At 48.0% G+C, this 27755-nt stretch overlaps 1 protein-coding gene across 6 annotated transcripts in view; it reads right to left on the bottom strand.

Moving 5' to 3' along the window:
• The window catches only part of NAXD (NAD(P)HX dehydratase), a 95571-nt gene that overhangs the window by 13627 nt on the left and 54189 nt on the right, over positions 1–27755 (bottom strand). For 3 of the 6 annotated variants that reach the window (XM_056555755.1, XM_056555753.1, XM_056555752.1), the window contains exon 2: positions 6263–6413. In XM_056555755.1, the coding sequence (XP_056411730.1) occupies positions 6263–6366 (104 nt within the window). In that variant the 5' untranslated portion in view covers positions 6367–6413. Of the gene's footprint in view, positions 1–6262; positions 6414–15531; positions 15898–18421; positions 18753–18801; positions 19697–27755 lie in introns of those variants that run through there. The other 3 variants (XM_056555749.1, XM_056555750.1, XM_056555751.1) reach the window with 3 other exon arrangements.

Here is a 27755-nt window from a genome sequence, read left to right as displayed (position 1 = left end):
GATCCATTGGGGGACACAGACCGTGGGTGTAGGCTGCTGTCTCTAGGAGGTGTGACACTATGGCAACAAAAAAGTCGGCTCCTCCCAGCAGGATATACACGCCTCCAGGCCCTGAGCTAATCAGTTTTAGTACCAGAGCAATAGGAGAAGACAGACAGGTCAAGGGAAAAACACGAACTGTCTGAGAACCAGAAGAAAAAAAAAACAGAACACACCCTCGGACAGAGAACCAAAGAGAAACCCAAAAAAAGGGCGGGAGCTGTGTCCCCCAATGGATCCTTCGAGAAAGATTTTACGGTAAGCATAAAAAATCTCCTTATCTCTATCGGCTCCATTGGGGGACACAGACCGTGGGACGTACCAAAGCCGTCCCTTGAGTGGGTAAGGAATCAGACAGGTGGACGGTTGGACCACCGCCGTCTGCAACATCTTACAGCCCAGAGTAGTATCAACCGATGCGAAGGCATGAATCTGGAAGCACCTTGAGAAAGTGTACAAAGACGACCACGCGGACGCCTTACAGAACTGCAAGGCCAAAGCCACGTAGCGTAGGGCCCAGGATGCCCTGAAAAACGGGTGGAATGAGCCAAACCCCTGAAGGGTGGGATCTTCCCCTTGCAGCGGTAAGCTCCCAAAATAGAGCAGACCGGATCCACCGAAAAATGGTGGACGTAGAAGCAGGTTGTCCTATACAAAAACCTTCCGGAAACACAAAACAGGGGGTCACACTGCCAAAAGGAAAGAGTGACTGAGGAGAGAAGTCCGAACAGCCCTCACCACAACCAGGTTGTGGAACAAACGCTTCCAGAGATGAGAAGGAGCCGGACAAAAAGGACGGTAGGACGATGTTCTCATTGAGATGAAAAAGTCAAAAACCATCTCAGGTAAGAAGGACGGACCTGGACGGAAAACAACTTGTCCTGGTATACAACCAGGAAGGAAGAACGGCAGGAGAAAACTACCAGCTCTGACACCCTCCTAACAGAGGTAAGAGCAATAAGGAATGCCACCTTCCGGGGAAGGAGGCGAAGAAAAATGTCCCTGAGAGGGCCAAAAGGGGTGCCTTGCAGTGCACCTAAGACCAAGTGTAAGTCCCAAGGGAAAAGAAGGGGACTGATAAGGAGGGGCAGCTTGTGCTACTCCCTGAACCACGTTCGGACATGATAATTTAAGGTCAGAGGACGTCGAATGGAAAAGCAGAACCTTGACCCTTAAGGAAGCTGAAAGCCAACCCTTGGGCCAGCCCCGACTGGAAAGGGGGTCGTGAAGGAAAACCGCGACCGGAGAAAAAAGCAGAGTTTCACACCAACGGAAACAAGACCACCAGGTATGGTGGTAAGTCTTGCAGAGGAAGGCTTGTGAGCCCTCAGCATGGTGCGAACCACTTGGGAAGAGAAACCGCGGGTCCTCAGAACCGCTGTCTCAACCGCCACACCGGCAAAAGCAGAGACAGTAAATAGGGTGGCACAAGAGATCTGAGCTAGGAGGTCTGGACAATAGGGAAGGCGCAGCGTAAAGTCGTTCAGGAGTCTGACGACAAACCACGGCTGGGCCACGAGAATGGCGGGAATGCCCTACTATGAGTTTCCTCAGAACCCTGAAAAGAGAGAAAGGGGAGGAAAAACAGACAAGGTAGGGCAATGCCCGACCACTAAACAGATAAGGTAGGGCAAAGCCCGACCAAGAGAGAGGAACGCTTCGATTGTGGCGGGACAAGCAGAGGTCCACGCCAGGAGCGCTCCAGGGGTTGCAGATCACTGCAAACAACCCCGGATGTGGGGACCACTCGTCTTGGACGACTGAGGACCAACCGAGAAGACCACATCCCAGGGACGGCCGGAAAGAAGATAGCTGAGATGGCCGGAAACTTGAGTTTCGCCCAGATGGGAAATTCCCAAGAATTAAGCAAAGAAAAAATTTCCCTAGACCCCAATATGTTGAAGGGGAAAAGGGCTTCTCGGGGGACCCAGGCCCCAGACCGGCCGGTCCCTGAAAACACCTCCCAGCCCGACAGACAGGCAGGGAGGGGCAGGAAGGAACACCCCTGAAAAATCAGGGGGAAAACGAAGCCACCATAGAAGGGACTGACAAGACCGTCGAGAGCCAATGGAGACCTGTCCCACCGGAAGAGAATCAGCAGGGCAATTGGCACGGCCTCCACCAACCGACCCAGGACATCCATGCAAAAGCAAATGGAAAACTGGAGCAGGGTGCCAAAGTCACCGGACTCTAGATAAAAGAGTCGGACGATTGTTCGGCGGAGTCCAAAGCGGGCAGAGCCGTGTCGAACTGGAGCCCAAGGAGAGCGGTTGGACTTGTCACGATAACACCATCCAACCGAAGTGAGACAAGGACTGGAGGTTGAGACCAAGACTCTCCAAGGTCTGGGCCCTGGCTGGAGCTCTGATCAGGAGGTCGTCCATGTCAGGGATCACGGAAACAACTGATGTCCGTATTAAAGGGCTATCACAGGTGCTAGGACTTGGAAAGGGTCCGCGGAGAAGTAGCCAGACCGAAATGGAGAGCCACAAAAGAATGACCGTCCGGAACTGCAAAGCGGAGGTACCGCTGATGACCGGGAAACAATGATACGTGGAGGCAGGTATCTTTGATGTCCACCGAGGAGCGAAAACTCCCCTTGAACCATGGACGCCAGCAGGAATGGGAAAGCAGAAGATGCTGGCTGACATACTCGAGAACCAAGATTGGGCAAATAGAAACGCTTTCCTTGGGGACAAAAAAAGAGGTTGGAATAAACCTTGAGAACTTTCCCTTGAAGGAACGGGAACAATTACGCCCTGGATAAAAAAAAAAGAGCTGGAGCGCACCTCGAACTGCCTTCGCTAGAGAGGGGAACCAGAGGGTCCAGGAAAGAAAAAGACAATCCCAAGGAAGGGAAGCAAATTCGATCCTGTATCTGTTGACTACCACGTCCCTGACCAAGGGATCCTGAATGTACGTGGTCCAAACATCCCGGAAGAGTAAGAGGCGACCAACCACCCAAGAAAAAGTCGGTGGGTGGGGCGACCCTTCAGGCCGAGGAAGGCCTATGGGTGGGATGGGTCCGGAAGGGGGGAGCCCTCTACCCGTGAAGGCGCCAGGCTGGACCCTTTGATGGAACCAAAGGTCTGCAGGACCGGAAGGAGGAGGACTTCCGATGGAAAGTAGTTCTGCGAGCCTTATCCAGAGATATTAAGGAACTCTTACCGCCCGTCGCCTCCCTTCTTGAAGGCTGTGTCGGCATTCAGGCTATAAGCCACATTGAGCGACGGAGGGCTACCAGGTAGCCTGTGGCAAAGGTAGCACAGCGGCAGCGCATGGAAGCAGAACACAGAAAAAAACTCCGGCTGAGGAGCATCGGAGAGCTAGTTCAGATAGATCCTCCGGGGGAATCCTGAATACTACCTGGCGAAGTTGGGAAACCATACTGAAAGGGCAGGAGACACCCAGGCAGAAGCAAAAGCAGGAAGAAAGGAGGAGCCTGCTGTCTAAAAGGCAAATTTTGTCAAAGTCCCCACCTTTTTGTCCGCTGGATCCTGAAAGGCAACCATATCAGTCAACGGCAGGACAGTCGCCTTAGAGAGGCAGGAGACCGGTAGATCCACAGTTGGAGAGGAGGTCCACTGAGCAATAAGGTCCTTGGCGAGGGAATACCGTGCTTGAACCTTCTTGGTTTCCTGAAACTTCTTGTCAGGACGCCTCCAGGCGGATTCCAGCGAGAGAGCTGAAAGTCTTGAGCGCTGGTCGGGTACGAAGAACGGAGACTTCTGCAGCTACGTCTGAAGTTCCTGGGTCCTTTTAACTGGAAGGTGTCTCTTATGGCCGAAACCAATGAGTACACCACATCAGGCATATCCATGCGGTCCTCTGAGTCGGAGGCCGAAGCAGAAACCTCATCCATAAGCTATCATGCTGCCCCGCGCTCTGAGGAATCCCCGCCGGCCACTGGTGGGCAGAGCTAAGTCCGTACACGGCCCGCAGTACATGCGGACAATAATGGCGCCCATGACTGCCGATGACAGCGATATGCAGCCGAAGCTGCACAGTCAAAAATAGTGAAATTCGCAGCCGCGGCTCGCAGGAGGGCAGGGCTTAAGACAGTGCAGAGCCCTTGGCTGAGAACATGTGGCCGAGAGATAATGGCACCCGCTCTCAGCCCTAATCCCATATGCGGTTGCATGTGCGAGCGCAATGGGAAGAGAGCGGTGAAAACACCGTCGGCAGCTTTTACACGCTGCCGACGGGAAGGAGAGACAGGCGCGAGATGCTGCTGAGACTGAAGCCGGCACTCGCAAGTGGAAGTCGGCAGCCGCGGCTGCTGAGGGAGGGAGCTGGCCATGGTGCCTGAATACAGTTCTCACACCACTGCATATGTCCCCCAACCTGAAACTAAGAGAGGGTTGCTAGTCCCTCTTGAATAAGCCCCCAGACCACCATGAAGGGGTTGCCCAGGAAAAAATAAAGAGTGGGCCAAAAACTAGGGTTCTCCAGAGGCTGCAAGTCCACACCTAAAAGGGGGAAATACTCACCTCAGTTGAAAAACTTACCTCATGAGGTACAACCCCAGGCGTTGACCGTTGGCGAGAGGGGGTGAACAGCACATATACGCAATGTCTGTGCCCCCTCAATCCCAATGGGGAAACAGTGAGCCGCAGTTCCTGAGTCCCCACCTGAAAACCGGAAAGAAAATGGAATAACACATCCCTAAATCTAGGAAAATAATAAAACATAAGACCTGGTCTGGAGAGAACTCCAGACCGTGTCTACCTCCTTAGACACTAAGCTAAAACTGATTAGCTCAGGGCCTGGAGGCGGGTATATCCTGCTGGGAGGAGCCGACTTTTTTGTTGCCATACTGTCACACCTCCTAGAGACAGCAGCATACACCCATGGTCTGTGTCCCCCAATGGAGCCGATAGAGAAATTGCATTTTCAATTTCACCTCACAAAGAATAAATTTTTTCAGTTTTGGAGCATACGTTATGCTAAGGAAATCATTACAAAGTACAACGAGTTCCATGAAAAACAAGCTCTCATATGGGTGTGTACATGAAAAATTTAAAGGCAAGAAGGAAAATAAATAAAAGTGAAAAAACTAAAATTGGCCCAGTCCTTAAGGGGTTAAAAATCTACTGTGGCCTCTCCTAACTTGTATGTTTTAGTAAAGACTTGTATTTCCTATAGCAGTGCTTTCCAACCTGCGGTCCTCCAGATGTGGCCAATGGCTGTCCGGGCATGCTGGGAGTTGTAGTATTGCAACATCTGGAGGTCCGCAGGTTGAAGACCACTGTGCTATAGATTAATAAAAAAAAAAAAAAAAACTTTAAACTCTGTGTTATGCTATACCTCTGCTCCTACTAGAAATGTCTGACTATATTGTCAACTATTGTCAACTGGATGTAATTAGTTTGGGACGAATCCCTACTCTGGTCCTGCCAACTCTGATAGGATAGTTTCAGACAGTGTAGGAAAACCCCCCAAATAATCACACCTAGTTGACAATGTAGTCATACATTTCTAGTAAGAGCAGAAGAATGGCACACCACAGTGTGAAGCATCCCTAAAACACAGGCCAAGTCTTAGCCAGGACTTTAAAGGGTTATCGAGGAATAGAAAAACAGAGCTAATTTCTTTTTTTTAAACGCTCCCCGTCTGTCTCCAAGATGGGTGTGGTTCTGCAGCTCAATTCCATTGAAGTGAATGGATCCAAGTTGTAATACCACACACAACCTGGAGACAGACTGGGTGTGTTTTTTTAATTTTTTTAAAGAAATTAGTTCTGTTTTTCTATTTCTGGATTACCCCTTAAAATGCCTCAAGTCTTGCAAGCATGTATATCCATTCTGCTAAATAGGAGAATTTTCAGACAACAGTGACAAAATTTAATTTGTCATCCAATACGAAACGTTAGAAACTCAGGCATAAGTTTCCTGGAGAGAGTTACAAGATAATCTGTGATCTCGTGTATAAGCAGAAAGACGACATTATAATACTGTGCCTTAAAAGTGTATTCACAAGTACAGTATCCGGTGCAGACTTGATGTTGTGTTCAGTCATTTAATTTACAGTTTTGAAATCTGCAGCATGAAATCTCACGCTTTAATTCCTGTGCATCAAATATGCGCAGGATACAATATGTGTGAATACATGCCAAAAAAGGCAAAAATGAGCACAGGAAATATTTTGGGTTGTATGCTCTACCCTTACAACGTAATTTACCATTGTATACAAAGATAACCGCAAACAGTTCAGGATTACTTACTCTTGACAGCCTCCAACAACGCCAATCTTCCCATCATGACCTTTGTGCTTTTTAGAGGTAAGTGGGGGGATGACGTTCCTGACCAACTGGAAGATATTCTCCATGTCCTTGGCTGGACGCGTAGGACGCAGAGAGAAGGATCTCTCTAAAACTAAACATGAAAAATGGCAAAATTAGTATTTTTTCCAAACATTAATAATCATATACAGTGGTCCCTCAACTTACAATGGCCCCAGGTTATATTTTCAATATACAGTGGTTTATTCTGGGCCTGAAATCATAACATTCAATGCCTAGAAAAACTGACCAATCAGAATGGGCATTTCACTGGTAAAACATCCGTATTACTGAAGTGTCTGGTAGCGCCCACTACAGTACAGGGAGGTATTACATGTTCTATACAGTGTCCCCCCCCCGACATATGATGAAATCGACATACGATGGCCTCTCAGAGGCCATCGCATGTCAGCATCGTATGTAACATACAATGCTTTTTTATGTCGGGGCTATCGCATTAAGTGCTATCCGGCAGCGCCAAATGCTTAAGCTGCTGCCGGATAGCAGCTTAATGTTCCCCGTGTGGTGCGGTAAGTATTACTTACCCCTCCACAATGCTCCGGGGTGCCCTCCGGGTCCATCGCTGGTCTTCCGGTGTCTTCTCGGCCCTCTCCGATGACGTCAATACGCTGCTGCGCACGTCATCCAATAGGAATGGCGTACGCAGCGGCGTAATGAAGTCGCTACGCAGGCCCAGTAAGGCCTTGCGGAAGACAGAATAGGACCGTAGAAGACAGCAGAGGACCGGAGAAGACAGCGGAGAGCCCAGCGGAGGCCGGGGTCACCATCGGGAGCGGCGGGGACACCATCTCGAGCGGCGGGGACAGGTGAGTACAGCTTCCGATACTTTACATTGCACAAATCCCTCAACATACGATGGATTCGACAAACGATGGCTCGTTTGGAATGAATTACCATCGTATGTTGAGGGACCACTGTACTACTCTTAACCTATGCCACAGTTAGCTGCTCCTTTGGACACCAAGTAAGGGTGGCTCCATTTTACTTTTTAGGACATTGCGTGTACTGTACAGGACCCTGAAGAAGCTCCTGTCCTCTACATAGACAGTGATTTACAGCTCCCAGCAGCTCTTTCTTACTTTATATGTAAGGATTTGCTTTATCTCTATTAGTTAACTACTTATTATTCTTTTTCCCTCACTTTTTCTTATTTTAGATGACATATTGGGGCTTCCGAACCGATTACCAGGTTTCCATAGAGTTATGATCTCAAAATGCAATGGTTTCAACATACAATGGTCGTCCTGGAACCAATACATTTTGTCACTTAAGGGACCATAGTGCAATGATTTATGCATACACTTTAGGGTGCGTTCACACTGCGGAATCTCCGCGAGTGGGGATTCCACCTGGCAGCCGCCGCCGAAGATACTTCAGTGCTAGGGCCGCGGGGCACTGAGCCTTCACCATTGATGGCTATGCAGTGCTCGCAGAATCCGTGCAAAGAATGAACATGTTCTTTCTTTGGCGGAACAATTTCAGTGGTGGAAATTGTCCGCCGCTGAAATTCCGCAGTGTGAACGGGTCTCGTGGAGACCCATTCACACTAATGGTAAGTTCACACTGCGGAATTCCGCTCGTGGAATTTCCACGGGAATTCCGTAGTGTAAACGCACCCTTAGGGTGAATCTTCCTGACAGATGCCATGCTTCACTGACATAACACACTAAATGAAGGCACCAAGTTAGAAACCGCTCCAATCAGCACAAACAGGATGGTTTATATATTTTAGAAAAAGCTGCGCTATTTATCAGATTATCTAGAGTTAGTTATTCCTTATACCTTGATTTGCAGTTAGTACTGTACTGTACTGTACTGTACCTTTAAAAAAAATTAATGGATTGACGTAACTTGGAATCTGACTGCTTCATCTCTACTTTTAGACATGTGACCTAACCGCTAAGTGCTGTGTAAAGCCAAAGACGTTGAGATATTCTTGTCATACAATCATTTTTATCATAATCAGAATGGTTGTCGGGGGAGGGACAAACACTAAATGATATTTTCCACAACATGAACAATAAATGTTGTCTGGATATTGTTACATACATTATTCTCTGGTCTTTTTACCACAGGGACCACTCTTATACTGGCTCCAAGATATAAATTTACACACATACATATTAGGGATGCAACGTGAGGCGTGTGAGGCTGCCTGCATTATTGGAGCACTGATCGGATGAGTCGGAGGAAGGTAGGGAACTGCGGGTTTCCCGATCAGCTCCAGTGAGCTACCGAAGAAGGTTTTCGCCATTTTAGACGCTGCCATAAACTTTGCACCGAGAAAAGGGAAAATTTAGGCCGTGCTTGGCCGAAACCCAAAACCGAAAAAGCATTGCCTGCCCACTTTTCTTTCAATATAGTTTTTGTAAAATTGTATTATCAGAATTTTTTAGTTACTGATGTACTTGAAGGTAACAAAAGGAACACATAGAAGGTACTGGCCGGACTTGGAGCAACAGCACTGCCACTCACCATACATTGACTCCAGGCCACACTATAGGGGTACACAGTGCTAGGGATAGACCGATATCGTTTTTTTAGGGCCGATACCGATAACAATAATTGGTGGAGGTTAGGGCCGATAGCCGATAACTTATACCGATATTCCGGTATAAGTTATCGGCTATTTTTCCCCCACTTGACACCGCTGCAGGTCATTGATTTAAAGCGGGCACTTTAAATCAATGTACTGCAGGGGCTTTTGCGGTGCCAAAGGCCACCGCCGCCACCACCCGCTTCTCTCCCCTACCTGTCAGGGTGGTCCAGGCCATCCATCCTTCCTTCCTGTAGTGTCCGGCGGCATTCCGGGTGGAGGGTGAACCGGTCCGGGCTGTCCTTATTCTCCGGGGGTTATCTTCTCCACTCTGGGCAGGCTCCAGCCTAGTACGCTGCATAGATGCCGCTGCGCAGTGACGCACCTGACGTCACGGCGTAGCGGCGTCTATGCAGCGTACTAAGCCGGAGCCTGCCCGGAATGGAGAAGAAGACCCCCGGAGAAGGACAGCCCGTACCGGGTCACCCTCCATCCGGAAAGGCGCCGGACACTACAGGAAGGAAGGATGGATGGCCCGGACCACCCCCATTACGGGTAAGTTTATTTATTTATTTTATTGACTCGGAGGGTGGGGGAGGGGCCCGACCGGTATAGCGGTATGTGCCCGACCGGTATAGCGGTATGGGCAAAAATCCATACCGGTATACCGCCCAGCACTACGGTGGGGGGTGCGACGCGGTGGGTCGGGGGGGGGGGCGGTGCAGGGGGCGGGGCATTATCGGCTTATCGGCAAGGTAATTGCCGATACCAATAATGCCCAAAATCGTGATTATCGGCCGATAATATCGGCCATACCGATAATCGGTCGATCCCTAGTACACACCTGATTGGTTGCTATGGGCAACTACTCCATTTATCAGCAAGATTTGATAAATCTCCACCTTAATCAGTATGCTTTAAGTGTTCTCTTCCGACCCCTATAACATTCTTATTTTTTACCATATATGGGGTTGTATAGGGGCAAATTTTTTGCACTGTGATCTGTATTTTTTTATCGGTACCATTTTTCTTTTTATTGGACTTTTTGGATCCCTTTTTTTTCTGCTACATTAAGTGAACAAAAATCTGTAATTCTGGCCGTTATATTTTTTTTACATTTATGCCATTGACCGTGCGGTTTCATTAACATTGAATTTAATAATTTGGACATTTATGCACATGGCGTTACCAAATATGTTTATTTTTGTTAACTTTATTTTATTTGAAAGAAAAGGGGGGGGGGGGGAGATATAAACTTTTATTTAGGAGGAGCACCTTTTTTTTTTTTCATTTATTGCCTTTTTATTTTTTACAAATGTATTTCCATTAATATTTTTTGTCCCCATAGGGCAGTGTTTTCCACAGTGTGCCTCCAATTGTTGAAAAACTACAACTCCCAGCATGCCCAGACAGCCAATGGCCGTAGGGCTTGTTGGGAGTTGTTTTGTAACAGCTGGAGACACACAGATGTAATTGTTTACTTCTATACACTGATCAATGCTGTGCCATAGGAGCCTATAGCACAGCTATAGTGGGCACTGTGGAAAACACTACCCAATGGGGAGAAAAAAAAAGGGAAACAAAATTAAGGCAATAATTGGAAAAAAGCCCCTTCCCCAAATAACAGTTTAAATCACCCCCCTTTTTCAAATAAAAGTTAACAAAAACAAACATATTTGGTAACGCCACGTGCATAAATGTCCAAACCAATATAACGTTAAAGGAGAACTCCAGGACATTACAACTTATCCCTAAGGATAGGGAATAAGTGTGAAATCGTGGAAGGACTGACTGCTGGGCCCCTCTGCGATCTACTGCACAGCGCCCCGGCTCTCAGCAGGAATGGGGAGTATCGACCACCTCATGAAGTGGCGGCCGACATGCCCCCTCCATGCAGCTCTATGGGAGAGCCAGAGCGCTGCTCTCGGCAATCTCCGGTTCTGCCATAGAGCTGCATGGAGGGGGCATGTCGGCCGCAGCTTTGTGCTGTGGTCGAAACGGCTCCTTTCATGCAGAGAGCCGAGGCACTGTGTAGGAGATTGCGGGGAGGGGCCCAGCAGTCAGACCTCCCACGATCTGACACTTATCCCCTATTCCTAGGATAGGGGATAAGTTGTTACATCCCGGAGTTTTCCTTTAAGGACACCGCACGGTCAATGATGTGAACATAAGAAAAATATATATATACCAAAGTCCAGAATTGCTGATTTTTTGTCATCTTATGTAGCAGAAAAAAAATAAAACAAAGTGATCAAAAAGTCCCATCAAAACAAAAAGTTTACCAATAAAAAAATATATAGATCACGGCACAAAAAATAAGCCCCTATACAACCCCATATATGGAAAACTAAGTTATAGGGGTCAGAAGAGGCATTTAACGCATACTGATATATATATATTTAAAAAATAAAAAAAATTTATATTATATATATATATATATATATATATATATATATATATATATAGCGGAGATTTATCAAAATGTGCCCAGGAAAAATGGAGCAGTTGCCCATAGCAACCAGTTTGCTTTTAGTTTGAGGCCTTTTAAAAATTAAAGAAACAATCTGATAGGTTGCTAGGGGCAACTGCACTTTTTCTCTGCACAGGTTTTGATAAATCTCCCCCAGAATTTTTAGGTAGTAAATTAAAACTGAAAAATTTGGTATCATGTAACCAAATAGATAATGTATCAATGCTACTGAAAAGTACACTGCGTAGAAACTGCATAGAAACACTTTTTTTTTTCAATTTCTCCCCAGAAATATTTTTTTTCTTGTTTGACTGTAGATCTGGTGGTAAAATAAGTGATGTCATGACACAGTAAAATTGGGGGCTGCACAAAACAAAGGGGTTTGGAAATGTAAAAAATGGACTAAAATGGAGCAAAATCTACTTGTCCCTCATGACGACCAATTTTCGCTTTTACACTCATTTTTCCCTCCTCGCCCTACAATAGCCATAACTAACTACTATGATGATACCTTTTAGTTTTTCAATAACATTCTCCGAACCCAAAAAAATTAATATAAATAAATATATAAAATCGGTGAAGTGAAATTGGAATAGTAAAAGATAATTTTGCAAATTTGGTGGTTTTCTTTTCTACGCCATTTACCTTGTGGTTGAGATAACATGTTGTTTTGATACTTTAGGTCACCTGATTACAGCAATACCAGATTGGTATAGTTTCTGTCATGTTTTACTAATATAAAAAAAATTCAGAACTTTTCCAAATTTTTTTAATTGCTTTTTAATTTAATTTTTTTTTAGAGTATCAGTATTGTGTAGTGGTCGACATGCCCCCTCCAATAGACTTGCATAGAGGAGGTGTGGCGTGACATCACAAGGGGAGTGGCTGTGACGGCACAACCCCCACCAAAATGGGCAGTGGAGTACCCAGCATTGTTCCCTGGTTGAACTTGATGGACGTATGTCTTTTTTCGACCGTACTAACTATGTAACTAGGCTGGCAGTATAGTTCCCCCCCATTAGGCTGGCAGTATAGTTCTCTCCCCCAACATTAGGCTGGCAGTATAGTTCTCCCCCCCCTCCCCCCCAACATTAGGCTGGCAGTATAGTTCCCCCCCCCAAAATTAGGCTGGCAGTATAGTTCCCCCCCCAATATTAGGCTGGGAGTATAGTCCCCCACCCCCACATTAGGCTGGGAGTATAGTTCCCCCCCCCCCCCCCCACGTTAGGCTGGCAATATAGTCCCATCCCCCCCACATTAGACTGGCAGTATAGATCCCCCCACATTAGGCTGGCAGTATAGTTCCCCCCCCCCCCCACATTAGGCTGGCAATATAGTCCCGTCCACCCCACATTAGGCTGGCAGCTTAGTCTCACCCCCCACATTAGGCTGGCAGTATCGTCCCCCCCCCCCCCCCACATTAGGCTGGCAGTATCGTTCCCCCCCCCCCCCACACATGAGGCTGGCAGTATCGTCCGTCCCCCCCCACATTAGGCTGGCAGTATCGTCCCCCCCACATTAGGCTGGCAGTATCTTTCCCCCCCACATTAGGCTGGCAGTATAGTTTCCCCCCCCCCCTCCACATTAGGCTGGCAGTATAGTTCCCCCCCCCCTCCACATTAGGCTGGCAATATAGTCCCATCCACCCCACATTAGGCTGGCAGTATAGTCTCCCCCCCCCCCCCCCCCCCACATTAGGCTGGCAGTATCGTTCCCCCCCCCACACATTAGGCTGGCAGTATCGTTCCCCCCACCCCACATTAGGCTGGCAGTATTGTCCCCCCCTCCACATTAGGCTGGCAGTATCGTCGTCGTCCCCCCCTCCACATTAGGCTGGCAGTATCGTCGTCCCCCCCTCCACATTAGGCTGGCAGTATCTTTCCCCCCCACATTAGGCTGGCAGTATCTTTCCCCCCCACATTAGGCTGGCAGTATCTTTCCCCCCCACATTAGGCTGGCAGTATCTTTCCCCCCCACATTAGGCTGGCAGTATCTTTCCCCCCCACATTAGGCTGGCAGTATAGTTCCCCCCCCCCCCCCCCTCCACATTAGGCTGGCAGTATAGTTCCCCCCCCCCCCTCCACATTAGGCTGGCAGTATAGTTCCCCCCCCCCCCCCTCCACATTAGGCTGGCAGTATAGTTTCCCCCCCCCCCTCCACATTAGGCTGGCAGTATAGTCCCCCCCCCCCCTCCACATTAGGCTGGCAGTATAGTCCCCCCCCCCCCTCCACATTAGGCTGGCAGTATAGTTCCCCCCCCCCCCTCCACATTAGGCTGGCAGTATAGTTCCCCCCCCCCCCCCTCCACATTAGGCTGGCAGTATAGTTTCCCCCCCCCCCTCCACATTAGGCTGGCAGTATAGTTTCCCCCCCCCCCTCCACATTAGGCTGGCAGTATAGTTCCCCCCCCCTCCACATTAGGCTGGCAGTATAGTTCCCCCCCCCCCCTCCACATTAGGCTGGCAGTATAGTTCCCCCCCCCCCCCTCCACATTAGGCTGGCAGTATAGTTCCCCCCCCCCCCCCTCCACATTAGGCTGGCAGTATAGTTCCCCCCCCCCCCCCCCCTCCACATTAGGCTGGCAGTATAGTTTCCCCCCCCCTCCACATTAGGCTGGCAGTATAGTTTCCCCCCCCCCCTCCACATTAGGCTGGCAGTATAGTTCCCCCCCCCCTCCACATTAGGCTGGCAGTATAGTTCCCCCCCCCCCTCCACATTAGGCTGGCAGTATTGTTCCCCCCCCCCCCCCACCTCCACATTAGGCTGGCAGTATAGTTTCCCCCCCCCTCCACATTAGGCTGGCAGTATAGTTCCCCCCCCCCCTCCACATTAGGCTGGCAGTATAGTTCCCCCCCCCCCTCCACATTAGGCTGGCAGTATAGTTCCCCCCCCCCCCCCCTCCACATTAGGCTGGCAGTATAGTTCCCCCCCCCCCCCTCCACATTAGGCTGGCAGTATAGTTCCCCCCCCCCCCCTCCACATTAGGCTGGCAGTATAGTTCCCCCCCCCCCCTCCACATTAGGCTGGCAGTATAGTTCCCCCCCCCCCCCCCCTCCACATTAGGCTGGCAGTAGGTCCTGGGACCGGAGGAGCGATGGTCAGAGCACCGCAGATGACGTGCCGCTGGTAACTTACCATGCGCGCGCGTCCTCCTCCTAGCTGCGCGCTCCGTTTCTATGGGCACACGCACGGTACATCAGTGATGTCCCTGCGTGCACTACCTCATGGTGGCACCTGCGTTTGTAAAGCTAACGCGGGGTCACAGAAAGATAACCGGGACATCCTTGTGTCCTGAAAAGATCTTTCGGACACAGGGTTGTCCCAAACTTGTTGGGGGAAATTAATCTGGGGGGGCAATTGCCCCTTTGCTGACACCCCCCCCCCCCCCACGGATCCGCTGCTGTATCCATACCCCAGGCGTCCGGCCCCGACTGCAGCACCAGCCCTATAAGATGACACCTGGTTTATAAGACGAACCCCGACTTTTTAAAACATTTTCCTGGTAAAAAAGTAGTCTTATACGCCAGAAAATACGGTATTTTTACTGCATGGTAAAAATGTGGATGGGGGGAGGGGAACAGAGAAAAAAAATGCGTTACCCCAGAATTATATTAACAAAAATACAAAAATGTAATGCAATAACATGCATTCAAAAAGGTATCCATGGCTCAAGCTGATTTTGGATTTGTATGGTTTCAGTCACGGCATACTTAAATAGTTGCCCTATATCTAACATAATTCTCTCCTCGATGAACGGATTTCAAAGATTTTGGAAGAAAATTTAAACTGTGAAACAGAACTTAACATGTGACCAACTAAGGCTTCTTTCACACTGCCGTTGCGCCGCGTTGAGAATGGCCGTTAAACTTTTTTCTTTTTTAAAAAAAAGTTTATAGCCATTATTTTGACGGGTGCAATGGGCAACAGACGGTCCCGATGAACCCCATTATAGTCAATGGGGTCTGTCCAGCACCGCTGTTTTTCAGTGGGAGTAGCGGGAGAAAAAGACAGCAGAAGCAGCATTTTTTTTCTCCCACTATTCTCCCGGCGGCCCTGACAGCAGTCACACTACCATGTGACAACAGCGGTGTGAAAGGGACCTTATATTATGGCTAAAATGTACATATGTTAGACCCTACAGCCAGCGAGCGACATAATGAAATAATTATTTTTGACTAGTTATACCTATTGGAGGAGAAAACGTTGAAGCAGAAGTAAAGTGCATTGTGTCCCCATACGTCCGGCCATTGCCTCGCATGGGGCTGCTGACACGGCCATGCCCTCCCATCTGAGAGGTGGAGGAGATGCCATTTAGTAACTGTCCCAGCATTTGTAACATTTGGATTTCCCGACTGTGCTCAGCTTCTCTCCGCTTGTCTTCAATCTGTAGCCGCTGTTCCTCATATTTGTAGAACCTCTCCTCCGCACTCACACTCTGCTGAAGGAAACGCTCCATCATCTTGTCCACACAGAAGCCTAAGTGGCGCTTCTTAGACTTTTTAAGCTGAGGTACCTGAGGTGGGTTTGTCTTAGCATGAACAGATTTATAACCTGAGGTGGGAAGGAAGTTAGACATGGTTTATTTATGCTACAATATTTGCATATGACAGAAAGTAGGTGAAATAAAGAGATCAGAATCTTTTCGGTTTCATTTACACTTCAGTAGATGTGACTGTAATTTGGGGCATTCCAGTGGCACATGGAGATCTGGAGCCCGGGAACATGTCACGTGTTTGGGATCTCAGCTCAGTGTGAATTTATGGCTCTTTATTCTTGCCTTTGCCTGTCTCTTCTCTATTAAGGAGCCCCCTACTGCTTTATAGCCGGTAACCAACCTGTTCATTACAGTTATCCAGCCTCATTTATTATAATATTTTACAATACTAATAAGCACTGCTAAAACAGAGGATGTATTGTGACACCTCCAGAAATCTCACATGACTTGGGTGAATATCGATAGATGCCCTAACAAACAAGCCAGCTGATATTTGGGTTGGCACTAAACGTTATGGGGCAGGATGTAAATATACCATCCCATTTGGCTGACAGATTTAACAATCACGTAAATCATAATCCATGACACATGGGGGGGGGACTAGAAAAGCAGTAGCATCCACCAGCTTGTTTCTTAATGCTTTGTTCACACTTTGGAATGTCCGCACAGAAAATCTCCATGCAGACTTTCCAGAAACTGCAGGCGCTGGCATAATATGCGGGCACTAGGAACGCATAGGAATGCACCATCTTATGTGCAGAGTCTGTAGAGAGAATAAACAGGGTTATTCTTCCTGCGGACACAGAAATCTGAATTTCCGTGGCAGAATTCCGTTGAATTCAACAGGACTTTGCTGCAGCAGAATGCCTAGCGGAACTCAGCATGGAAATTCCGACGTGTGAACATAGTCTAAAGATGGGGTCAGCCCACTGAGGAATCCTATTTAATAAGGTGGTCCAGATGTAAGAGGGGTGTCTCACTAGATATATCATAAATGTCTGGGCACTTCCAATATCAGGATCATAGGAGTTCCCAGAGACCAGACCCCCCCCCCCCCCCCCAAGGAACACAGCATATGTTTACAGAGAAAAAGTTAATTATGTACAGTTATGTGACTTTCTAATATACTTTGCGTTTCAGTTCAATATCACTCAACATCAGTGCTACAGGTCACAACTCTATCCTTTGTGCATCAACTCAAACGGCTGAGTAAATAGTCCACTTTTTATCACGCACTATAATAGCTAAAACTTTTATTAGTAATCGTATAATATAGTGATAGCGAGCTTAGTAAAAGGTGGGATTTAAAAACCCAGCGCATTCTCACACTTATATCACATGAAATGGCTGCACCATGCAGCATTTTGTTTTAAAAGGGGTATTCCGGGCTAAAACATTTTATCGCCTATCCAAAGGATAGGGATAAGATGTCTGATCGCGGGGGGGCCCGCTGCTGATACCTCTGCGATCTCCCTGCAGCACCCGCATTCTATGAGGGTGCTGAATCTCCAGTTTCGGAAACCTCTGGGTTTCCGGGACTGGGGACATGACGTCACGCCCCCTCCCATAGACATGAATGGAGGGGGCGTGGCGTGATGTCACCTCCCCAGTCCCGGGAACCCAAAGGTTTCCGAAACTGGAGATTCAGCACCCGCATAGAATGCGGTTCCTGCGGGCACCCCGTGATCAGAAATCTTATCCCCTATCCTTTGGACAGGGGATAAAATGTTTTTGCCCGGAATACCTCTTTAAGGGTACATTCCCACACGGCGTATTTGCTGCGTATTTGCTGCTGCGTATTTTATTTTCTCTGTTGAAGTCAATGGGTAGGAAAATACGCAGCAGCAAAATACGCCGTGTGGGAACGTACCCTAACTCAGAGCACACCTGCAGTGTTTGCCTCAACAACAGTGCTTGTGCTGCATGTTTTGCCATGGATGTGACTTCCTCAGAGGTTATGGGGCAATTGCTGCAAAAAAAATGCTGCATGAGTCACGCAGATCCCGGTGAGTGCGCTTGTAGCGGTGGATTGCTGCTAAGAGCAGACAAATGGGCACAGTTCTCACTCTAGGGTTGGTAATTGGCGGATCCACAGCCTAAAATACGTTGCGGATCCCTTACGTGTGACCCTACCCTAACAGTGAATACAGCACAGGACTGAAACAAAAAGTTTACTAAAAAGCTATATAACTGTACATCATAAAGTGATTTAACAGGATTATGTTAGCAAATACTTGCTTATAGAAATATGCTTTCTGAATGGCACCACGAGCACCCGCATTTAGGATTTGGTGTTATTTACATACAGTGGGGCGACATTTATCAAAACATGTGCATAGGAAAAGTTGCCCATAGCAACCAGATAACTTCTCCCATTTTGAAAAAGGCTCTGAGAAATGAAAGAAGCAATGCGATTGGTCGCTAAGGGCATCTGGCCAACTTTCCTATGAACAGGTTTTGATAAATCTCCCCGTGTGCCCTTTTGTACGGGTGCTGATCTGCTCCCTATAAATGCTTGTAGCTGTAAAGCAAATCACTAGTTATATCTTTATAATATGGACATTATGAAGAAGATCGGACCAGCTATGTGTAACTCTAAGGGGGAGAGATTATCCTTTAACAGCTGAACCCACAATTGTTTCTGTGCAGAGAGATATATAGATATATACACACAGGTCAGATTATGATCAGGTGACTGACAGACAGGACACCATGATAGTGACAAGTGAGCAGCTCCTTGTGTGCCATAGAGGGTTAAGTGCATGCCCAGCAGGGTGCAGCCACATGCTCATCTGGTTACTGGATGTGTAGTTACAATGGGCAACCACTGGATGGCATTAGTGTAAGATCCCTGTCACTACCCTTCCCTACAGGTATCATCACTGTCCCTGAGGCCTCTCCATGCTGGTGACAGCTGTGCGGTTCCCATGGTGACAGCTGTCAGGGGGTGTGGCTCTCACCTTCCTCGGGGGGCAGCGGGATGGCGAAGCTGGGGCCGTCCTCCACCTTGATGGGGTGCTCGGTGTAGCAGGACGATCCTTCCCCCGAGTCCTCGGTGAGGTTGTCCTGTGAAGACTCGGGCCCCCCCTCCCCGGTGGGCTCTTCTTCCTCGTCCTCCACATCCTGATCGTCGTCCCTCGGGTGTGCAGGTGGCTCTTCTCGGCAGGGGGGCTCGGGGCGGAGAAGCAGGATACCGGGAGGCTCGGCGCTGGTGGCCGGTGCGGGCCGTGTGCTCAGGATGCGGTCCATCTCATCGTAGTAGCGGCAGATCTTGCGGGCGTGCCCGTTCTTCTTGAAGCCCTCCCGGGCCTGGTAGTATTGGCGCTTCAGGCCCTTGATGCGGATGCGGCACTGCTCCGGGGTGCGCTCGAAGCCCAGCTCGCTCAGCCTGCCGGCCACGTCCCGGTACACATGGCTGTTGCGGAAATTGCCGTCCAGGGCCGACTGCACGTCCGCCTCCCCCCAGATGTCCAGCAGCGCACGGGTCTCCATGTCCGACCACAGAAAGCCCCGAGTGCTGGTGATCAGGCGCCGCATACACACAGACATCCCGGCCGGCCGCACGGACACGTAGCCGCTCTCTGCAGGGAAGAAAGCGATGCGGCAGCTGCCGTGTAAGTCATCCAGAACCGGTATCCCCCGGGAGGCTACCGGCTCCGCTCAGCAGACGTGCCCGGCGAACACATGACCCGTCACACAGCGCGGCGCGGAGGCCGCCGGGAGCAATGCCCGGAACCATGCATAGCTGCGCTGGAGGAGACCTGCGGGGAGCCCGGCGCTTCTTCCCCCGCCTCGCGCACAGGGCCACATTCCAGCCTGTCACTTGTCAATAAAGCTTCGGACAGTCAAAAGCCTGAAACAGTGTGATCAACAACAGCAGCACGAGGGTGTGCGGGTGACGTCAGCAGGGCAGGGTCAGCTCACACATTGCGGTACTGGCCGTGCGTTCATACACCGGGCCGGTTACATTTCCGTACACTTCTATACACAAACGATATAATACATACGCGTAAATATATATATATATGTAGAGAGAGAGTTTTATTTATATATATATATATATATATACACACACACACACTCAGGTGCACAGTTTCGGCCCCACCACATCGCTATCCTTTTCTAGAATATTACTTTACACCAGTGTTTCCCAATAACGGTGCCTCCAGCTGTTGCAAAACCACAACATTCAGCATGCCCGGACAGCCAAAGGCTGTCCGGGCATGCTGAATGTTGTAGTTTTGCAACAGCTGGTGGCACCCAGGTTGGGAAACACTGCTTTTTTGCCAAGTATTTTGAACCCTGTGGCTATGTTTCCACATATTTTGTCACACATCACACTGGGAATTGTGAAGCGTTCTTTTAGTTCGCAATTCAAATATTCTGGAGTAAATCGTTGAGAAAGTAAAATAGTTTACTGCAAAATGGCAGTAAACTGCGAGACACGAGTTCCGCATGCGCGTTGGAGTTGCATTCGGCAGTACACATCCATTTTAGGACATAGTCAGCCGTAACTCCGTCCCGCCGTAACTCCTTTAGTCGTCAGCCGCAACTTCCTCATTCGAAACTCCCCAGTGCAAAACGCCGTCATCCCTCAGACAACTTCCTGCCGCATAGCTGAGGCGATGTTGCCCAGCATGTATAGCAGAGTCGAAACTGTGAAACTTGCACATGTACTACAGACACAACATGTGCTACAGAGTCTGAATAGCAGAGCCGACACTGAATAGCGTGTACAGCAGAACCCGTATAGCAGAGCCGACACTGAATAGCATCTAGAGCAGAACCCGTATAGCAGAGAGCCGACACTGAATAGCGTCTACAGCAGAACCCGTATAGCAGAGAGCCAACACTGAATAGCGTGTACAGCAGAACCCGTATAGCAGGGAGCCGACACTGAATAGCGTCTACAGCAGAACCTGTATAACAGAGCCGACACTGAATAGCATGTACAGCAGAACCGACACTAAATAGAGTGTACAGCAGAACCGACCCGTATAGCAGGGAGCCGACACTGAATAGCATCTAGAGCAGAACCCGTATAGCAGAGAGCCGACACTGAATAGCATGTACAACAGAACCCGTATAGCAGGGAGCCGACACTGAATAGCATGTACAACAGAACCCGTATAGCAGGGAGCCGACACTGAATAGCATGTACAACAGAACCCGTATAGCAGAGAGCCGACACTGAATAGCGTGTACAGCAGAACCTGTATAGCAGAGCCGACACTGAATAGAGTGTACAGCAGAACACGTATAGCAGAGAGCAGACACTGAATAGCGTGTACAGCAGAACCTGTATAGCAGAGCCGACACTGAATAGTGTACAGCAGAACACGTATAGCAGAGAGCAGACACTGAATAGAGTGTACAGCAGAACACGTATAGCAGAGAGCCGACACTGAATAGCGTGTACAGCAGAACCCGTATAGCAGAGCAGACACTGAATAGCATCTAGAGCAGAACCCGTATAGCAGAGAGCCGACACTGAATAGCGTCTACAGCAGAACCCGTATAGCAGAGCAGACACTGAATAGCGTCTACAGCAGAACCTGTATAGCAGAGCCGACACTGAATAGTGTACAGCAGAACCGACACTGAATAGAGTGTACAGCAGAACCGACCCGTATAGCAGGGAGCCGACACTGAATAGCATCTAGAGCAGAACCCGTATAGCAGAACCGACACTGAATAGAGTGTACAGCAGAACCGACACTGAATAGAGTGTACAGCAGAACCCGTATAGCAGAGAGCCGACACTGAATAGCATGTACAGCAGAACCCGTATAGCAGAGCAGACACTGAATAGTGTATACAGCAGAACCCGTATAGCAGAGACGACACTGAATAGCGTGTACAGCAGAACCCGTAAAGCAGAGACGACACTGAATAGCGTGTACAGCAGAAAAGACACTGAATAGAGTGTACAGCAGAACCGACACTGAATAGGAGTGTACAGCAGAACCGACACTGAATAGAGTGTACAGCAGAACCCGTATAGCAGAGAGCCGACACTGAATAGCAGAACCCGTATAGCAGAGCAGACACTGAATAGTGTATACAGCAGAACCCGTATAGCAGAGCCGACACTGAATAGCATGTACAGCAGAACCCGTATAGCAGAGAGCCGACACTGAATAGCGTGTACAGCAGAACCCGTATAGCAGAGACGACACTGAATAGTGTATACAGCAGAACCCGTATAGCAGAGCCGACACTGAATAGCATGTACAGCAGAACCCGTATAGCAGAGAGCCGACACTGAATAGCATGTACAGCAGAACCCGTATAGCAGGGAGCCGACACTGAATAGCAGAACCCGTATAGCAGAGCAGACACTGAATAGTGTATACAGCAGAACCCATATATAGCAGAGACTACACTGAATAGCATGTACAGCAGAACCCGTATAGCAGAGAGCCGACACTGAATAGCGTGTACAGCAGAACCCGTATAGCAGAGCAGACACTGAATAGCGTGTACAGCAGAACCCGTATAGCAGAGCCGACACTGAATAGCATCTAGAGCAGAACCCGTATAGCAGAGAGCCGACACTGAATAGCATGTACAGCAGAACCTGTATAGCAGAGCCGACACTGAATAGAGTGTACAGCAGAACACGTATAGCAGAGAGCAGACACTGAATAGAGTGTACAGCAGAACACGTATAGCAGAGAGCCGACACTGAATAGCGTGTACAGCAGAACCCGTATAGCAGAGCAGACACTGAATAGCATCTAGAGCAGAACCCGTATAGCAGAGAGCCGACACTGAATAGCGTCTACAGCAGAACCCGTATAGCAGAGCAGACACTGAATAGCGTCTACAGCAGAACCTGTATAGCAGAGCCGACACTGAATAGTGTACAGCAGAACCGACACTGAATAGAGTGTACAGCAGAACCGACCCGTATAGCAGGGAGCCGACACTGAATAGCATCTAGAGCAGAACCCGTATAGCAGAACCGACACTGAATAGAGTGTACAGCAGAACCGACACTGAATAGAGTGTACAGCAGAACCCGTATAGCAGAGAGCCGACACTGAATAGCATGTACAGCAGAACCCGTATAGCAGAGCAGACACTGAATAGTGTATACAGCAGAACCCGTATAGCAGAGACGACACTGAATAGCGTGTACAGCAGAACCCGTAAAGCAGAGACGACACTGAATAGCGTGTACAGCAGAAAAGACACTGAATAGAGTGTACAGCAGAACCGACACTGAATAGGAGTGTACAGCAGAACCGACACTGAATAGAGTGTACAGCAGAACCCGTATAGCAGAGAGCCGACACTGAATAGCAGAACCCGTATAGCAGAGCAGACACTGAATAGTGTATACAGCAGAACCCGTATAGCAGAGCCGACACTGAATAGCATGTACAGCAGAACCCGTATAGCAGAGAGCCGACACTGAATAGCGTGTACAGCAGAACCCGTATAGCAGAGACGACACTGAATAGTGTATACAGCAGAACCCGTATAGCAGAGCCGACACTGAATAGCATGTACAGCAGAACCCGTATAGCAGAGAGCCGACACTGAATAGCATGTACAGCAGAACCCGTATAGCAGGGAGCCGACACTGAATAGCAGAACCCGTATAGCAGAGCAGACACTGAATAGTGTATACAGCAGAACCCATATATAGCAGAGACTACACTGAATAGCATGTACAGCAGAACCCGTATAGCAGAGAGCCGACACTGAATAGCGTGTACAGCAGAACCCGTATAGCAGAGCAGACACTGAATAGCGTGTACAGCAGAACCCGTATAGCAGAGCCGACACTGAATAGCATCTAGAGCAGAACCCGTATAGCAGAGAGCCGACACTGAATAGCATGTACAGCAGAACCTGTATAGCAGAGCCGACACTGAATAGAGTGTACAGCAGAACACGTATAGCAGAGAGCAGACACTGAATAGAGTGTACAGCAGAACCTGTATAGCAGAGCCGACACTGAATAGAGTGTACAACAGAACACGTATAGCAGAGAGCCGACACTGAATAGAGTGTACAGCAGAATCCGTATAGCAGAGACGACACTGAATAGCATCTAGAGCAGAACCCGTATAGCAGAGAGCCGACACTGAATAGCATGTACAGCAGAACCCGTATAGCAGAGCAGACACTGAATAGTGTATACAGCAGAACCCGTATAGCAGAGCAGACACTGAATAGTGTATACAGCAGAACCCGTATAGCAGTGCAGACACTGAATAGTGTATACAGCAGAACCCGTATAGCAGAGCAGACACTGAATAGTGTATACAGCAGAACCCGTATAGCAGAGCCGACACTGAATAGCGTGTACAGCAGAACACGTATAGCAGAGAGCCGACACTGAATAGCGTGTACAGCAGAATCCGTATAGCAGAGCCGACACTGAATAGCATCTAGAGCAGAACCCGTATAGCAGAGAGCCGACACTGAATAGCATGTACAGCAGAACCCGTATAGCAGAGCAGACACTGAATAGTGTATACAGCAGAACCCGTATAGCAGAGCAGACACTGAATAGTGTATACAGCAGAACCCGTATAGCAGTGCAGACACTGAATAGTGTATACAGCAGAACCCGTATAGCAGAGCAGACACTGAATAGTGTATACAGCAGAACCCGTATAGCAGAGCCGACACTGAATAGCGTGTACAGCAGAACCCGTATAGCAGAGCAGACACTGAATAGTTTATACAGCTAAACCCGTATAGCAGATCGCCAACACTGACTCGGCTCTGCCACACGGCAGGAAGGTTTTTCATCTGAGGGATGACGGATTTTCGGAGGAGGGAGTTGCTCCTAACGGAGATTACTCCGAGAGAGAAGGCGTGACGCTGTTTTGCCTGACGCGGGACAGAGTTATGGCTGACAACTGATGATGTCCTAAAATGGACACCGTACTGCAGGATTATATGCAGTCTTAGGCTATATCCTATAACGTTGCTATATAAAAGCAGACTGCATGCATCTATATAGAAATACAGGATAATCTTGTTAAATTTTCTAATCCTCCCAGTTCATGATAAACCACCCCCTGCCTTTATTTTTTTATTTTTTAGTTTTTCTACCTTGATATTGCTCCGTATTTTCTGCTCAGTCTCAGTCAGATTCACAGACTGGGAAAGGGCGTTACCCAGCAGGCGTGGCATCATCTGAAGCCATACAGGGGAGAACTTCCTCCCTAACTCTGCTACACACAGCCCAGAGCAGTTCAGTGTGTGAGATGAGCTCTGATTGGATAAGGCTGCACTTCTATTAAAAAATCTTAATCCTTCCTATACTTATTAGCTGCTGTATACTACAGAGAAAGTGGAGTAGTTCTTTTCAGTCTGACCACAGTGCTCTCTGCTGACACCCCTGTCCATGTCAGGAACTGTCCAGAGCAGGAGAGGTTTGCTATGGGGATTTTCTCCTGCTCTGGACAGTTCCTGACACAGACAGAGGTATCAGCAGAGAGCACGGTGATCAAACAGAAAAGAACTAAACAACTTTCTCTTTCTCTATTAAGCAGCAGCTGATAAATACTGGAAGGATTAAGATTTTTAATACAAGTAATTTACAAATCTGTTTAAAGGAGTACTCTGGTGCAGACAACTCCTGCTCCGTCCTGCCCGGGCTGCAAAAAAAATTTAAATGAACCATCTCTCACCTTCCTGGGTTCCCGCGGAGCGCCACTACAGCTGATCAGTCGTCTGGTCCATCCTCTTCATACTTCCTTGTGTAACGAAGCGTCACATGGCGTTCAGCCTATTATGGGCCGAGGAAGAACATCGTAGCGGCCGGTGATAGGCTGAGCGCCATGTGACGCTTCGTTCACACGGAAGCATGAAGAGGATGGATCGGATCAGCTGTAGTGGCGCTCCGCGGGAACCCAGGAAGGTGAGAGATGGTTCATTTTCATTTTTTTACAGGATGGAGCAGGAATACTCTGCACCAGAGTACTTCATTAACTTTCTGAAACCAGTTGATTTGAAAAAAAAAAATAATGTATAGTTTTCCCCAAGAGTACCCCTTAACGACCATGAACGTATTTACGTCCGCTGCCGGCTCCCGTTATGTGAAGCGCGCTCAGGAGCTGAGCGTGCTTCATACCTGCTGGGTCCCGGTTGCCATCAGCAACCAGGACCTGCGGCTAATACTGGACATCGCCAATCGGGCTGATGTCAGGTATTAACCCTTTAGACGTCACGATCAAAGTTCATTGTGGCATCTATACCGGGAGAAAATACTGCCGGTTAGATCAGCGGAGCTGTTCGGGAACGCCGTGATGAAATTACGGCATCCCGGACAGCGGGATGTGCCTTTCCTTGCTCCAAGCAGTCCAATCGTCGCTCCATTGCTCCAAACCTGAGATCCAGGCTTGAGCAATCGAGCACAGATTACACTGATCAATGTTAGGCTATAGCATTGTTCAGTGTATGCAATCAAAGGATTGCATATAATAATCCATTATGGGGACTAAAAAAAAAGTGTAAAAAAAAAAAAAAAAGTGAATAAATGTGATTTAACCCCTTTCCTGATTAAAAGTTTGAATCACCCCCCTTTTCCCATTTAAAAAAATATATATATGTAAACAAATATAAAAATAAACATGTGGTATTGCCGCGTGCGTAAATGTCGGAACAATAAAAATATAATGTTAAACCGCAAGGTCAATGGCGTTCACGTAAAGAAAATTCCAAAGTCCAAAATTGCGTATTTTTGGTCACTTTGTATACCCTAAAAATAAATGTATAAAAAGATCAAAAAGTCCCATCAAAACACAGCACAAAAAAAGAGCCCTCATACCGACCCGTTTACGGAAAAACAAAAAAGTTATAGGGGTCAGAAGATGACAATTTTAAACATACTAATTTTGGTGCATGTAGTTATAATTCTTTTTAGCAGTAAAATAAAAATAAAAACCTATATAAATTTGGTATCATTGTAAGGGTGCATGCACACACCACATTTTTGCTATACAGTTCCCGTATACGGTTTCAAGTTAAAAACCGTATGGAACTGTATAGAAAACCGTATGCATTGAATTAACATTGTAAACCGTATGTCAAACGCATCATCCAGTTTAGTCCGTTTTGCCCCTTATACAGTTTTGTCTAGTTTTTTTACCCGTACCCAAAACTGTAGTCTACCACGTTTTTTGGTCCGGGTGAAAAACTGTATTAAACCATATACGTTTTTTGGGAGTCAATGGGAACCGTACAGAACTGTATGTGCGTACGGTTCCATCCTGTTTTCACCATACGGTTTTTGACTTTGCAAAGTTTTGTTTTTTTCTTGGAATTTCAATCAAACAAGTGAAACTTTATTCAAAATGGAGTGAAAAGTTAAAAATTTATACGTTTTTTTCTTAAAAGTGTTTTTTTTCCAATTTTGCCCCACAAATAATTTTTTCACTATAAATTTTTGGGTGAAATGATTGATGTCATTACAAAGTACAATTGGTGGCGCAGGGATGTGGAATTTGTATTGCCCGACGCCCGGGACATGCAGTTCCGGGTGTCGGGCAGGTGAATTTTTCACGCCCTTAGCCCTGCTTCAGGCAAGCAGGGCCGGACATGAACCCCCCCCCAACCCCCCCGGCAGCGAAATTGCGCAGGGGGGTGATCCACTATAAAGGTAGCCGGAAGACTTACCTCTGATTTCCTGGTGTCTGTTGATCTGTCATGGATAGAGCCTGGCTTGACTAGGCTCTATCAACAGATCGCAGAGCACACAGATCAATGGAGTTCAGTAGAACTCTGTTGATCTGCATGAGGAATATAATGATTCCTCCTAAAAGTCCCCTAGGGGACTAATAAAGTGTAAAAAAAAAAAAAGAATTTTTTTTAATAAAAGTTTAAAAGACACACATTAACCCCTTCAATATTAAACGTTCAAGTCACCCCCTTTTCCTATATAAAA

This window comes from Hyla sarda, chromosome 2 (assembly GCF_029499605.1).
Source record: "Hyla sarda isolate aHylSar1 chromosome 2, aHylSar1.hap1, whole genome shotgun sequence".
Lineage (NCBI taxonomy): Eukaryota > Metazoa > Chordata > Amphibia > Anura > Hylidae > Hyla > Hyla sarda.
Note: the sequence above shows the minus strand (reverse complement) of the source record. Positions and strands in the feature narration are given on the sequence as shown.